Source organism: Hydra vulgaris, chromosome 01 (genome assembly GCF_038396675.1).
Source record: "Hydra vulgaris chromosome 01, alternate assembly HydraT2T_AEP".
Taxonomy (NCBI): domain Eukaryota; kingdom Metazoa; phylum Cnidaria; class Hydrozoa; order Anthoathecata; family Hydridae; genus Hydra; species Hydra vulgaris.
Window position 1 is genome coordinate 70,580,816 of NC_088920.1, and position 15,501 is coordinate 70,596,316.

At 27.4% G+C, this 15,501-nt stretch overlaps 1 protein-coding gene across 1 annotated transcript; it reads left to right on the forward strand.

Moving 5' to 3' along the window:
- The first annotated feature begins 10,068 nt into the window (after positions 1 to 10,068).
- LOC136074682 (uncharacterized) lies at positions 10,069 to 11,355 on the forward strand. Its single transcript, XM_065787022.1, has 2 exons — positions 10,069 to 10,816; positions 10,916 to 11,355. Exons 1-2 carry the CDS (start codon positions 10,069 to 10,071, stop codon positions 11,353 to 11,355), a joined length of 1,188 nt encoding a protein of 395 aa, XP_065643094.1.
- The last annotated feature ends 4,146 nt before the right edge of the window (positions 11,356 to 15,501 follow it).

The window sequence follows — 15,501 nt, forward strand, 5'->3', positions numbered from 1 at the left end:
TTTAAGGAGATAAATGCAGTTTTTTTAATCTTGTTGGAACTAGCCCTGGTCTCCCCGATTTCTTTAAACTTTGAAAAAAACATTTGCTGTTGTACAGTTTGAAAAAAAACACTTCGAAAACGTTATCTTTCCTGAAATTACTCGACTAATTACTCGAGGTTGTGAGAGTGCACTTTGAACAGCTTCATTAATCGAGCCAATACCTTTTAACAGTTTTTGCTTCCTACAAATCTTTTACCCTTACATGAGTGTTCTTGGTGTAATACATTAGATACAAGTGTCAGATTGACATTCATTTGAAGCAAGTTATAAATTTCAGCTTGTCATTCAGGTACTGGTTTGCGATAATTGTGGTATAGGTGATATGACTCCGAAGATACTTCGTGATTACTGAGCAATAAATCTTGTAACAACAAACTCTTTAGGATTATGCGTTACTGATATTTTAAACAAACATCCTTTTGCAAAGACGTGTTGAACTTTTTTTTTTGAGCCTTGTTTTGGGCTCGAGATAACTTAGAAATAATCACAAAGAACTAATTATAAATATCTAAGTATATCATAAAGTAACCCGAACTTAACTTGTGCTATAAGGTAATAAATATACTAAAACTTCTAAAAACCGCTTCGGCATACAAATGAAAAGATTCTCAAATATGAAAACATCAAAATTTTTTACTTTTTATATAAATTAATTTTTTTTTTGAATGGTAATTATCTTAGCGCTTTGGTGCAGATCAGCTTTTCCCAAAGAACACTATCTTGCGTAGTTTAAACTCTAATGTATTGGAGGTATAAGCTTGTTAAATTTAGGTTTATTTTTTAAGTTTTCCGTTTGACTTTAGCGGATGATGTTGGGGATTAGTATGGTCTCCAAAAATGCAGCAATAGCGGGCGCAATAGGCGCTTGACCGCATTTGGCTTTACCTAATAATGTTGGCAACTAGTATGATCTACAGTGACACTGGAATACCGAGTGCAGTGGGTGCTTGGCACTATTTGCCTTGCAGAGATGCTGGAATTAAGGAATCTCTGCAAGGCAAGATGTCTTGTACTCTAACACTCAATAAGTACAATAGGCGTAAATAAAGCATTGTACAAAAGTTGTAAAATGCTTTGTGTGTCAATTCAAAAAAAAGAAAATAATTATCTTAAAACAAAGTAATTTACTTTAAAAATTTGTTGTAAAACATTTGAGTGACATGTATTTTTTGACAAATAAAAAAAATTTAGTCTAGCTAAGATAGGAAGAAAAAAAAATAAATTCTTTTTGGATGGATTTAAAAAATATTCATCATCTTTTAATTTTGATGTTCAGAGTTGATAAAAATATTTATAAATTTTATATAAAAAGTCATTTTGTTATCATAGATATTTTGACAATTTTTTCGCTGATGAGCATAAAAGGAATTATTACTACTATAACCATTATAACGTTGGCTCATGATGTCGGCTCAGTGCAATAAGGTTTTAATTGATATTTTGCGAAATGTTGTTTTGCAAAATATCAAAATTTTTTCTGATTTGCATCGAAAACAACTCGACTTTAAAACCGTTTTTTTTTCCGTTACGCAAAAATGTCAGTTAAGTTACAACCTTTTTGTTAGAAGACTGCAAAATGGGGTAGTAAAACGCTTGCCTCCAACTCAAAAGATTTACGGCTTATTCATATCGTATGCCACTGGAAGTAATGACCTTCATTTGTTTTTCTATGCTATAATTTAGTTTAACAAAGTTTGGAGGTGGAAGTTTATGAATAAAAAATTAATGACCTCGGACCAGTATGCCAATGAAGAAACTATAATAAGGCACATTAAAAGAACTGAAAAATTATTATAACTAAATATTACCCAATAAAATATTTTTGCATTTATTGTTTCCCTGCTTTGTTTTACAATTTTTATATATTTAAGAGTTCCTTTCTTTAGGTGCTGTTAGTAAGGATCAAATTGAACTAATTTCATAGTTTGAACCAAGTTAATCTAGGCTTGGAAAATATTGAAACCAAGTTAATCTAGTTTTGGAAAAGAAATAATTATAACTGTTAGAATCGCTTGATGAGAGAAAAATCATGTAACACGATGGTTTCTCAGTAGTTTCTGATTATCATCACGCTTTTTTGTATTTATTGTTTACATTCTTGTGTAAAAATAAGTAAAACTAGCTGGAGGGTATTAATTCGGTTATAAATCAACTTTAAATAAAGTATTATTCTAATTCTACTTTTTTTTAAAAAAAGAAAGAACATGTAATAAAAATTGTGGTAGCGAAAAGAAATCTATGAATAGAACTTTTTACAACAATGAAAACTTATGAAAAGTTAATATATATTATAAAAGAAGTTGAAATATACAAAGTTTATTAAATATATTTTTTTACATTATAAAAAGTAACATTGAAGAAAAATAGTAAACATAAACAAACAAATAAATATTGTGTACATATAATCGATTTTTACAAATCAAAGTAATGTAATTTGTCTCAACGGGTGACATTCAGGTTCGTTATTTAAAAGAGATTTACAAAGCAAGAGGCAATGCAGACACATTATTTGTCTGACTGCTTAAAAAAAAAAAAAAAAAAATACATATGTAAATACATGTATTAAATTTTAAATGGAACAAAAAAGCTGACTTATCAAATTTTTATCCTCAGTTAAAAATTATTATTCTTTTAATAAAAAAAAGAAAGTAAAATATAATAAAAAAGACAGATTAAAAGTAAAAACCATTCTAAAAGATATAATTACAAAAATTCAACATTGGGACAATGATTTTCATTGTCTTTCCTGTAAAAAACTTTTTAACCATATCTGTTATTACTTACTTATCTGTTTTCAAGGCAATAAGTGTACCCAAAAACTAATTTAAAAAGGTTTGTTTTAGTTATTATAAGTTATTTAGTTATTATAAGTTATTATTTTCAAATTTTTTCTTTATCATAACTCTCCTCCTAACCACTTTTTTTTTCAATCGAAGAAACCCCATTATTTAAATTGTGTTTCTTCTTCGATTGAAAAAACAGCCTTTCCCCCTCCCCCCCTCCATATTAAAATTGTGGTTACGGCTCTGATTTATATATATAAATATATATATATATATATATATATATATATATATATATATATATATATATATATATATATATATATATATCTATATATATATATATATATATCTATATATATATATGTGTATATATATATATATATATATATATATATATATATATATATATATATATATATATATATATATATATATATATGTGTATATATATATATATATATATATATATATATATATATATATATATATATTTATATTCACTAGAATTGGTAATATTAAAAAAACACGCTACCTAAAAAATCTAAAAAATGCTTTTTAATGCGACAAGTTTGCTTGCTAAAATTTTACTTTGGCTTCAATAATAAAAACTTTTTCCAACGGAAATTTCAGTGTTTCAAAATTTATTTTAAAAGAAGGAAAATTTCCGTTCAATTTTGTCAAACGGGTACTTTCCGTACATATAACGGAAAATAATTCCGTAGAAATACGGAACTTTTTAACAGAGTATGGTTTTACCATGATTTGAATTTCACCTCTGCAGCAGGCTCAATATACATCTGCTAATAGCCTTGTTGATCTTAAAAGTGTAAATTAAAAATAATGTAGATAAAATAAGGTTTAAAATTACACTGCTAAAAACTTATTGCATTTAATTTTGACAAGATAAAAAAAAAAAAATGCTATTACTATTGGTTTCATTTTTATTACATTACTGATTTTAAGAAAAGTCTGTCATTGGAAAAAGAAAATTATTTTAAATTTTAAACCATTTTACAACCCATTGTTTTAAACAATTTATTATTTTATGATAAAAATTATTTTTAAATAATAAGGCTAAAATATCAAAACATATGAAATTAAGTTTTAATTTAAAAATTGCAGAACCAGATAAGTCGCAGGTCAAAAACCACCATGCCCTGGAGAGAGAAATGTAGTTAGTCATTCTATTATTATTATTGTTATTATTATTAATTGTTATTTCACTGATTAAACAATATTACAATTTTTCATATAAAATAAATCATTTTAAACATAAAAAATCTAAATATAACATCGTAAACATAAAAAATCTAAACATCGTAAACATAACATTCTATTGATATCTTGAGTATTTTATAACTCAGAATAAAAACCTGCCTGATTTTAAAGAAATGCAACTTTACCTTTATGAAATTCAAGGCGTGTGAAACAACTCCATATTTGTTTATTTTCGCCTAATGGACTGATTTTTTTCCGTAAGTTCCATATAATCTTTGCACTTCTTAAAAATCTAAATGTAAATAGTTTTAAAATTAGAAACTTATGCATTTTGTTTACATTTTTTATTTATTTTTCCCTTACTACTTTTTAACCTTTTATGGTTTTATGATATAAATAGTTTATACTCCTGCTTAACAGATTTATTTACGGCTGTGACTATATGAAGCTGACGAAATGATGGCAGGAGGCTAACAAGAATAAGACTAACAATATTTTTCCGGCCAGGAAACTTAGCTAGTCTTTTACAAACTCCTTTTAACTAGTCAGGGCTGAAAGTGGGTGAACTTCATGAGATCAAAAGCATTTAACAAATTTCTAAAAACTGTGTATTAGGCCTCAACGCTATCGTATTTAAAAACCACGTTTTTTTAATTTCATAAATACCACCAGTCAACAAAATTAATAGTAATAAAAATGCGCACAATCAATATAAATAAAAAACCAATAATTTTTTGTAATGACGTTATTATATATAATGCTATATAGCTAATGATTTGAAAATTTCTAATCGCGCTGATTGTTTAAAAATGCCCTTAAAAACTCAAAAAATGTAAAAATGGTAAACTTTAAAAGTGTGGCGCGATTATGAATAGTCATCCAAAATAAAAAATAAAAAAATTTCATTAGAAAATCTTTAACAATATTTATATAGGCCTCAACGCTATCGTGTTTAAAAACCACGTTTGTTCATATTTTTGTTCATAAGGGTCAAAATGGGATGGGCTAACATTGATCTTTTACTAATTTAAGAAGAGAAATCTTATTATGTTTGGATTAAAAACCTTCCTAGAATGATTCACTGTAACAGCAAAGTAGTATGCTTTGAGAGTTCTGGCTCATTTTGATTTTACCATTTTACTATCCACATTTTTTCACATTATTTCAGGTTCAATTCACATTATATTTTATAAATTTTTGATAAAATTCAATTTTTTTTCTTATCGATTTGATCGTTTTTTTATTTCTAGGTCAAATCAATCTAAAAAAAGTTGATCACGATCAAATTTTTTATAAAATTTATTATATTTTATAAAAAATGATTCTATATTATAATTTTCTCAATATTTTTATTATCAACCCAAGAGTTAAACGACTCAGGATATCCATACCACTTTACAAATGATTTGTTTTTGAGTTTACGAATCACTTTTTCGATTCTAAATATTTCCTGATTTGTTTTTTGAAGTTCTTGTTCATAAAAAGTGCCTTGTATTTCTTCACCATTGTAGTCAGTTATTTTATAAGTTGGTGGATCTGTGTATTGATCTTTTGATATAGTAAAAACTTCTTCAGTCCATCTTGGTGTGTATCCTTTTTCAAATGTTTTCTTTTTTTTAGCTATCCTAACTTTATCACCTATTGAAAATCTAGGTTTCACTGATTCTGATCTTACATTTCCATTCAAGTTTAGCCAAACAATATTTTTATTCTTTTTATCACTAGCTTCAACTGGTGTCATTTTAATTGAAGAATGTTTTGTGTTGTTATAATTATTTACCAATTCATCTAAAATATCAATATATCTTCTAGTTGAATTAGCTGAAAAGTATTTAAACATTTTCTCTTTCATGGTTCTATTCCAACGTTCAACTACAGAACTTTTTTCTTCATTTTCAGTTGAATATATATCTATCCCTAACGCTTTAACATGCTTATTATAAAATTCTTTACCTTTATCTACCCACAATTTTTCACACTTTCTATGATTAAATATTTTATTCAAAGCATGTGCAACATTAACTCCAGTTTTACTCTTCTACGGAACAATCCATCCATACTTTGAAAATACATCTATAACCATGAGTAAGTATTTTATACCGTCATTGAATTTGGATAAAGATTGCATATCAGCTAAATCAGCAGCCCATATTTTATCAATTCCATTGACAAATACTTTTCTTTTTCTAAAATGCTTTATAACTGGTCTATGAAGTTCGTTTGCAAGTTCATCAGTCCACTTCACATTTTTTTCCTTGTCTTTTTCGCTGATCGATTGTAGTTTTTTTCAAAACCTAGTCCAAATTTTGCTTTAGATGATATAATAGGTTTTATAATACCTCGTTCAATTCTTTCACGCATTGTTGGATGTTTTATAGCATCCATTTCTTCAATCATAATTTTATCAGCTAAATTTCTATTTGCTGTGTCATTTAAGTATTTATATGCAAGATCGTGATGGTAAGCTGCATTATCAACTCTATCTATAGGTTTACTCCAATCTTTATATGCATCAGTAGAAGTGAATCGTTCATCTAAATTAGTACCAGGACCAGCAAAGTTCATTCCAGGTAGATGCATTTCACCTGGAAACTTTGACCATGGTAGTTTTATTTTACGTGTTGCTGAATTAATTGAACTTACTAAATCTCCTCCTGTTTTTGATGGTACAAATTGAGATTTTAATCTTCCACAAATATCGCAATTTCCACGTTGCATATTTCTATTGTTTTTACTTACAACATTTTGCAAGTTTAGTGTATTTGTTTTTTTTCTACATATAACGCAGTACATCATTTTATACATAAAAATTTTTTTTTATATAAAAATCTTGATATATATAAAATGGATATTAGAGATTTGTAAAAAAATTAAAAAAGTAATTGATGATGGTGGTTATGGAGCTAGTATTAAATTAGCTCATTCAGATCTTAATGGTGATCATGTATTAGCAGTAACAAAAAGGCAATTGAATAAAATTACGAAAGCATATGAGAAAGGTACTGGTGTGATAATTAATTTAAGTAAATCACAACTCATTCACAATTCTAAAATAGAGGGTGGATTTCTAGGAGCACTATTACCTTTCCTTGCTAGTGCTGGAAAGTTTTTAGTATCAAGCGTTGCTCCAGCTCTTACATCTGGTTTATTAGCAGGAGTAGGTTCAGCAGCTGGATCAGCTATGGTTGATAAAATTGCTGGAAAGGGTGTTGTGTACTTAAAAAAGAATGGAAAAGGAATTAAAATGTCTGCTGCAGGAGATGGTTTATATTTGACACCATGGAGTAAAGGTAGTTCTATAGGTGATGGATTGTACTTACGTAGTGGAAATGGATATACATCAACAGGATCAGGTTTATTATTAGGACCAAATTCACCATTTGCTAATATTCCATTTTTGAATTTACTTTTATGATTTATTATTTTCATATAATAAAATGCCATTACATATTTTAGGAAATATACCACGTGATACTCCAAAACAACTTACTTGTTCTAAAGTATACACAAAGATATTCAAAGATTTAGAGCATCCTTCAGTATTAATAGATAATAATAAATATGAAATATTTGCACAACAAGACATTAAAATACAATATCTATCACATCAACATATTCTTTTAAAGTTTGGTGTTGTAGTTAATGAAAGTGTTGTGCTAGTTTCATTAAAAGAAGATCTTAAACGAAAAATATTAAGTTTGCAAAACTCTGTCATATCAGAGACTGTTGAAGATATTATGATAAATGTTGTTAATAATTCTGATTCTGATATATTGATTAAAAAAGGGGATAGTTTGTGCTTTGTGAATTTATTGTAATTATTTTTTAAAAAAATTATTTTTTAAAAGTTTATTTTTTACTTATTAAAATGGAGTTTAATTGCAAAAAGCTATGTAATGATATTTATTCAAATATACAAGATAAAAATAATTTATATCCAACTCTTCCAAGTGCACCTGATGAAGAAATAAAAATAGAAAATAAGATTGTTAGTGCACATGTATATCGTTTAAATACAATTAGTGATATTCAAAAAGAAATAGAGAATGAAAGAGAAAAGAGAAATAGGTTAAGTAAAAAGTACCATAGAGCTGTAAAAATAATTTCAGCTATTGATAATTCATTACTAGCAAGCACTATGGCACTTGGAACTATTGGAATCGGTTTTTTAGCAACAATAGTAGCAGCACCAGTAGCTATTGCATGTGAAGGTGCTGCATTAGGAGCAGGTGTATTATCATTAATAGGAGGACAAGTTAATAAAAAATTAAATTTAAAAGCAGAAAAGCATGAAAAGATTAAAGTACTTGCTGATTCAAAATTAAATGCAATAAGTGATTATATTTCTAAAGCTTTAGTAGATGGAAATATAGATGACAATGAATTTAAACTAATACTTAGTGAACTTAAAAAATTCAAAACTATGCTTGAGCAAATTAGAACAAATTCAAAAGAATTAATGAATGAGCAAACTAAAGAATCATTCATTAAACAAGGAAGAGATGAAGCAATTAATATACTCCAAAACAAATTTAGTAAAAATGCATCCATTAAAACATAATGTTTTACGTTTTTTATCTTTACTTATAAAAAGCATGCCATTTCTAAAAATTGAAGATCCTGAAATGAGGGATAAAATTGTTAAAGATTATTTAGATAAAAGAGTAAAGCAGAATGATTTAAATGAAAGGATGGATGAAACTAATTTAAAAGATACTTCGGATCCATGCGGAGTAGGTCTTTCAGACACATTAGATCCTTCGGATCCAGTAGGAAGAATGACTGTTGGAAGAATGACTATTGGAAGAATGACTGTGGGAAAAATTGCATCAGATTATCTAAAATTGTATTCTAAAAGTAAAAAATCTACAGATACTACATTTGGGATACGTGATGTAGATGGTATATTTTATATTGGAAAAAAACCAATACATATTAATGATAACGATATCATTATTGAGGATGAAAAATATTATAGTACTCCTGGATTTTGGGAATTGATAGTAAAGTTTAATCCTAATAAAGGAGTATATAATGAAGATGATCTTAAAAAATATCAAGATCTATTAATACAAACAGATGCAATTACTTCTAGAAAACCATACAAACCAAAGTCCTCTCGTAGTTTAAAATACAGAGAAATAATAGCACCCATTTGGAAAAATATAAAATTAAATAGGAAACGTGAATTAAGAGGAGAAGGAATTGAAGGTAGAATACAAACTATAATTCTTCCAAGTGACCCTGATGCATTGATTGATCGACTTTATTTGTGTATAGCTGCATGGAATGCAGGTAACACTGGAGCAAGAAATGAAGGTGTTGCAGTTTGTGATGAATTATTAAGACAAGGTGTAATAGATAATGAACAGTATAAAGCAATGCAAAATCTTTTATAATTATATTTCATTCTAAATTTCATTGCCATTCTTATAAAAAAAATATATAGTAATAAAAAATGCTAATTGTTAATAATAAGAGATATAAAAAAATATATGTTGTTGGAGGAAGTGGTATATTCGACATCATAAAAAATTTATTTAAACGTGCAGCATCATCAAGTATATCAAGAGCGTCAACAGATATGTTGAAGAAGATAGCTGCTACAGATTTAGGAAAATCTGCAATAACTGCTGCTAAATCAGCAGGAAAAGAACTTTCAAAATCAGCATTAGAAGCTGCTACAAATGCTGCAGTTGAAAAAGGAAAACAATTAATTGAAATAGCATCTTCAAAAATAGGATCACAACCTGTTATAAGTGAAAAAAGTAAAGAAATACTTTCAAATTTGATAGCATCAGGAGCTAAGGATGAAGATGAAGTAAAAAAAGTACCATGCAAAGGTCGATCATGCAAAGTATCAAATAAAAATGCTGTAAGAATAGAAGACTTGGTTAAAATGGGACGTGGACTTCGACTTGCATAAATTTATGAAAGATAAATTTAGCTTTAGTAAATTTATAAAATTTTTTTTTAAGAATTGTCAATATAAAAAATTTTTTTTTTTATATTGTATATAAAAATGACTACTTCTGAAGTATTTAATTTTACAGAAATTCCAGTAATAGATAATGGAATTGAAAGATGTGAAGATAGTGAATATGAACCAATTGTTGGAACAAATCTAAATTCGGGAGATATAAGAATTGTCGTTCCAGAACAAAATTTGTTTTCACATCCCTCTAAAGCATATCTCTTATTTGAAGGGCAACTTGTTAAATCTGCTGATGGATCAGCTTATGCTGATGCAGATGCAGTAGCTCTTACAAATAATGGTATTATGCAATTATTTTCTAAAATAACGTACCAATTAGGGAACCAAGATATAGAATCTATTTATTATCCAGGTCAAGCAACTACAATGCTAGGATTGCTTAATTATTCAAATGACTTTCAATTAGCGCAAGGATTAAATCAATTGTGGTATAAAGATACATCATCAACAGCAGCTACTGATAATACAGGGTTTGCAACCGGGCAACAATACATAATTAAAAGTCCAACTACAAATGGTACTTTTTCATTTTGCGTACCTTTAAGACATATTTTTGGATTCTGTGATGACTATGATAAAGTTATTTATGGACTTAAACATACAATAACTCTTACAAGACAAAGTGATAGTTCTGCAATTTTTAGGCTTTCAACTGCAGCTGCAGGAAAAGTTAATCTTACTAAAATATCATTGTTTATTCCAAGTGTAAGACCATCATTTGAAGAAGAGAAAAAAATTGATAATGAAATGAAAAGAAAAGTGGAAGCTCCATTAAGTTTTAGAATGCGATAGTGTGATACTACAACTGTTCCACAAGCTACTTCATTTGGTTGGCTATTAAGTTGTGCTGAAATTCCAAGATATGTTATTGTAGGATTTCAAACAGGAAGAAATGCTGGAGACCAAACTGTCAATTCAGCATTATTCGATCATTGTGACTTGAAAAATATTTACATTGTTTATAATAATAGCACTATCCAATATTCTGCCCTTGACTATTATTGTTCATTTCCAAATCAGCAATTTTCAAGAATTTATAGAGATGCATCAATGTTTAAAGAGAGATTTTATGGAATGAGTGAAATGATTGCAAACAGCAATATAACTCCTTCTGACTATAAAGATTTATACCCCATATTTGTTTTTGATGTTAGCAAACAATCAGAAAAATTAAAATCAGCTACAGTACAACTACAAGTTAAAGCATTTTTTAATACAACTGTACCAGCAAATACTCAAGCATATGCTATTGTAATATCTGATAAAATAATGAAACTTGTATCAGATGGTAATAAATTTGATATTAAATATTAAAAATTAAATATTTTTAAAAAAATGATATAAATAATTTTTTTTCTTTATATAATAAAAATGTATTATACAAGGAAAGCTTTGCAAAATTTATTAAAAGAAAATAACATTTCACAAACATCTAAAAATTATGTCACATTATTAATGCTTGCTATAGATAATGGATTGATTGATAAGGATGCAATCATGTCAAAAGCAACAGAATTAACTGATGAGAAAAGACCCATTGGAAGACCTAAAAAACATCAAGTAGAAGAAGTAACTGAGAAAAGATCAGTTGGAAGGCCTAGATTAAATAAAGTAAAAGAAGTGAAAGAAATTGATCCAAAATATGAAAGATTAAAAACAATTAAGAAACAGTATATAAATCCTTATATAGCGCAATGCGTGAAACTGGTCATGGATATAGATATCTTGAAATACGTGATGGTAAGATTGATAATGGTTATAAGATTGAAATATCAAATTCTGAAAAATTAAAAAAAAAAAAAAAAAAAAAAAAAAAAAAAAAAAAATATTGCTATATAAAAAATAATGGCATTTATAACAATTGATTCATTTGATATTAACAATTTATATGTAAAAGACGTATTCAAAGCTGATAAGCCAGTTCCATATCAAAAATTACAACTCGCATATAAATATCCAACAGGTTCCGGTCCTGTTCTCATTAAAACATTACCTTCTTTTTCATATGGTGTATGTGAAAATAGAGATTTTAAAAATGGTAAGCTTAATGGATATTCAATGTCATTTGTATATGTGATAAAGAAAAATCTAGTGAACAAGAAAAGTTTATTGCAATGATTGAATCTATTGAAAAATTTTGTAAAGATCAAATTGAAGTATATAAAAGAAAGATAAAAAAATCTAAAGTTAATCTTGCTAATTTAAAAATTTTAAGATATAATGCAGATAAACCTCCAATAATATATGGAAAGTTATATACAAGTAATAAAGAGGTAGAAATAACTACAGTTTTCCGTCGTAGAAAAACTAAAAGTGATTCAGACCCAAGCGTAGAAGGTCTTTCAGACCCAAGCAAAGTAAATCAGAAAGGTACTGTAAAATCAGTTAGAGCTTCACCTTATGATTATATCAATGAAAGATGTGAAGCTATTGGATGCTTAAAGATTGAAGGTATTTTTATTGGTTCAATACAAGTTAAACTTCAAGAGTCAATACAAGTTAAACTTCAAGAAGTACTTATTGTTAAAAAGATTTCTAATTTTACAAGTGTAATGAACGATTCAGATTTAGATAGTGAATCAGATGATGAGATGTACATCTTTCAGATCCATGCGAAGTAAGTCTTTCAGTTCCATAAAAAATATTTAATATAAAGATTTTAAAAATATGTGTATAATAGTTCATATGAGGCTTTACAAATTAATATTTCATATGAAAAGTTTCATATGTAATATAAACAAGAAATATATTTTGAAAAATTGATATAAAGAAAATGAAAATTAAAAAAAATTATCTTGCTATATAAAAATGGAAAAGAAAACGGTAACAGAATTAAAAAAATCGCTAAAGAGCGAAAAATTAAACATTATTATAAATTACGAAAAAGTGAATTATTAGATGCATTATCTCAAATATCAGTTCCTGTAAGACCAGTTCCAGCTCCACGTCCAGTAAGGCCAGTTCAAGTTAGACCAGTTCCTGCTCCACGTCATATCACTTCAGATCTAATAACATTTAATCATTCTAATATATTAGCTCCATCTCCTGTACAAAGCCATGTAAAAAATATATTAAACGAAGAAGTTCCATCAACTTCATCACCTATTTTACAACCTGGATTATTTTCAAAGTTGACTACAGCTGTAAAAAATGTATCATCGTATGTTGTAAACAAAATTATAGATGTTGAAGAATGGATTAAGCCTTATATACCAGATCCGATTAAGAAAAAAGTAGAAGAGACAGGATCTGAGATTAAAAGAAAAATAGATTCAATAAAATCTCTAGTTTACTCTACAATATACAAAAACTCAAGCAAAGTAGAATTTAAATTGACACAATCAGCTGTTAAAAATGTGACAAAACAATATTCAGCTGAAGGTATAAAAGGATATGATCTTGAATCTTTTATGAATGTTGCTAAAAATAGTGCAATTAAATTACTAAGTGAAAATAGAGGATCAAAAATGAATATAGTTGTCACTTGTAAATTGGTAAAAACTAGTATTTTAACTCGAGATGATATAATTGTAACTCCTAAATTTGCATCGAATAGTACAGTTATATTAGAAGCTACAAATTTAGATGAACTTTATAAAATATCAAAGGCTAAAATTTTAGAAACTTTATCATTGTTTCAACAGGAAGGATCAAACTGGGTATTTGTTTCTATTAAAAAAATAGATATAAATATTATAGAGTATAATCCACTTAAAGCAAATTCTTATATTCCACTTGATAAAAAATTATCAGCTAAAAAAGCAATCATTAATATGCAAAATGATGATAATCAATGCTTTAAGTGGTGTATTGCAAGAGCATTAAATCCAATAGCTAAAAATTCTGAAAGAATAGATAAAGATCTTTTAACTCAATCTGAAAAAATAAATTAGAATAAGATAGAATTTCCAGTTTCATTAAAACAAATTGATCTATTTGAGAAAATCAATCCAGATATAAGTGTCAATGTATTTGGGTATAAAAACTTTCATGTTCATCCTTTGCGATTATCACATAATAGTGGACGAAAACATTTAATAGATTTATTGTTAATATCTGATGGTGAAAACAACCATTACTGCTTGATAAATAATTTAAGTAGATTACTTTCAACGCAAACATCAAAAAGAAATGGTGCAACTCACTATTGTAGAAATTGCTTATTAGGATATAGTTCAGAAGAATATTTATCTAAGCATAAATTGTATTGTGATGCACATGATTCAGTTCGCATTGAACTTCCAAAACCAGGAACAACAATGTATTTTAAACAGCATTATAAATCAATGAGAGTACCCTTTGTATGCAGACTTTGAAAGTTTTATTAAACCTATCAATACTTGTACTCCCAATCCAAATGAATCCTATTCGAAGCAGTATCAAAAACATATACCAAGTTCATTCTGTTACTATATTAAATGTTATAATCAAAGTATATACAAAGATAGATTAGTAACATATACTGCAAATAGTGAAGATGAAGATATTGCTCAAATATTTATAGACTATCTACAAGAAGATATTATAAAAATTTGTTATGAAGTAGATTTTAATAAGCCTATGATATTTACAAGTAAAAACAATAAAGCATTTAAAGCAGCAATAAATTGTCATATTTGTGAAGAATATTTAGGAGAAGATAGAGTGAGAGATCATTGTCATTTAACTGGAAAATACAGAGGTGCTGCTCATAAAATTTGTAATTTGACATATAAGATACCAGAGTTCTTCCCAGTACTATTTCATAACTTATCTGGTTATGATAGTCACTTATTCATAAAGAAGTTATCAGGAGGTAAATTAAGTTGTATACCTAACAATGAAGAAAAGTATATTAGCTTTTCTAGAGAGATTAAAGTTGGAGAGTATATTGAAGATGATAAGACTGTTGATATTAAACGAGAGATTCGTTTCTTAGACAGTTATAGATTTATGCCATCTAGTTTAGATGCTCTATCAAAAAATCTAACAAAAGACCAATGTAAAAATATTGGAGAATTTTATAAAGGGATACAATTAGATTTGTTAATGAAAAAAGGTGTATACCCTTATGATTGGGTTGATTCTATTGATAAATTTAATGAAGCACAACTACCTCCAAAAGAATCATTCTTTTCTAAATTAAATGATGAAGAAATTAATAATGATGCTTACTTACATGCACAAACTGTATGGAAGGAATTTAAATGTAGATCATTTAGAGACTATCACGATTTATATAATGTTTCAGATGTACTTTTACTAGCTGATGTCTTTGAAAATTTTAGAGATGTTTGCATGAAAAATTATAGGTTAGATCCAGCTTGGTATTATACATCACCAGGATTAGCTTGGGAGGCTGCATTGAGAAAAACAAAAGTAAAGTTAGAACTGTTGAGTGATTATGATATGATCCTCATGATAAAGAATGGAATAAGAGGTGGAATCAGTACGATATCAAATAGATTAAGAAAATCTAAT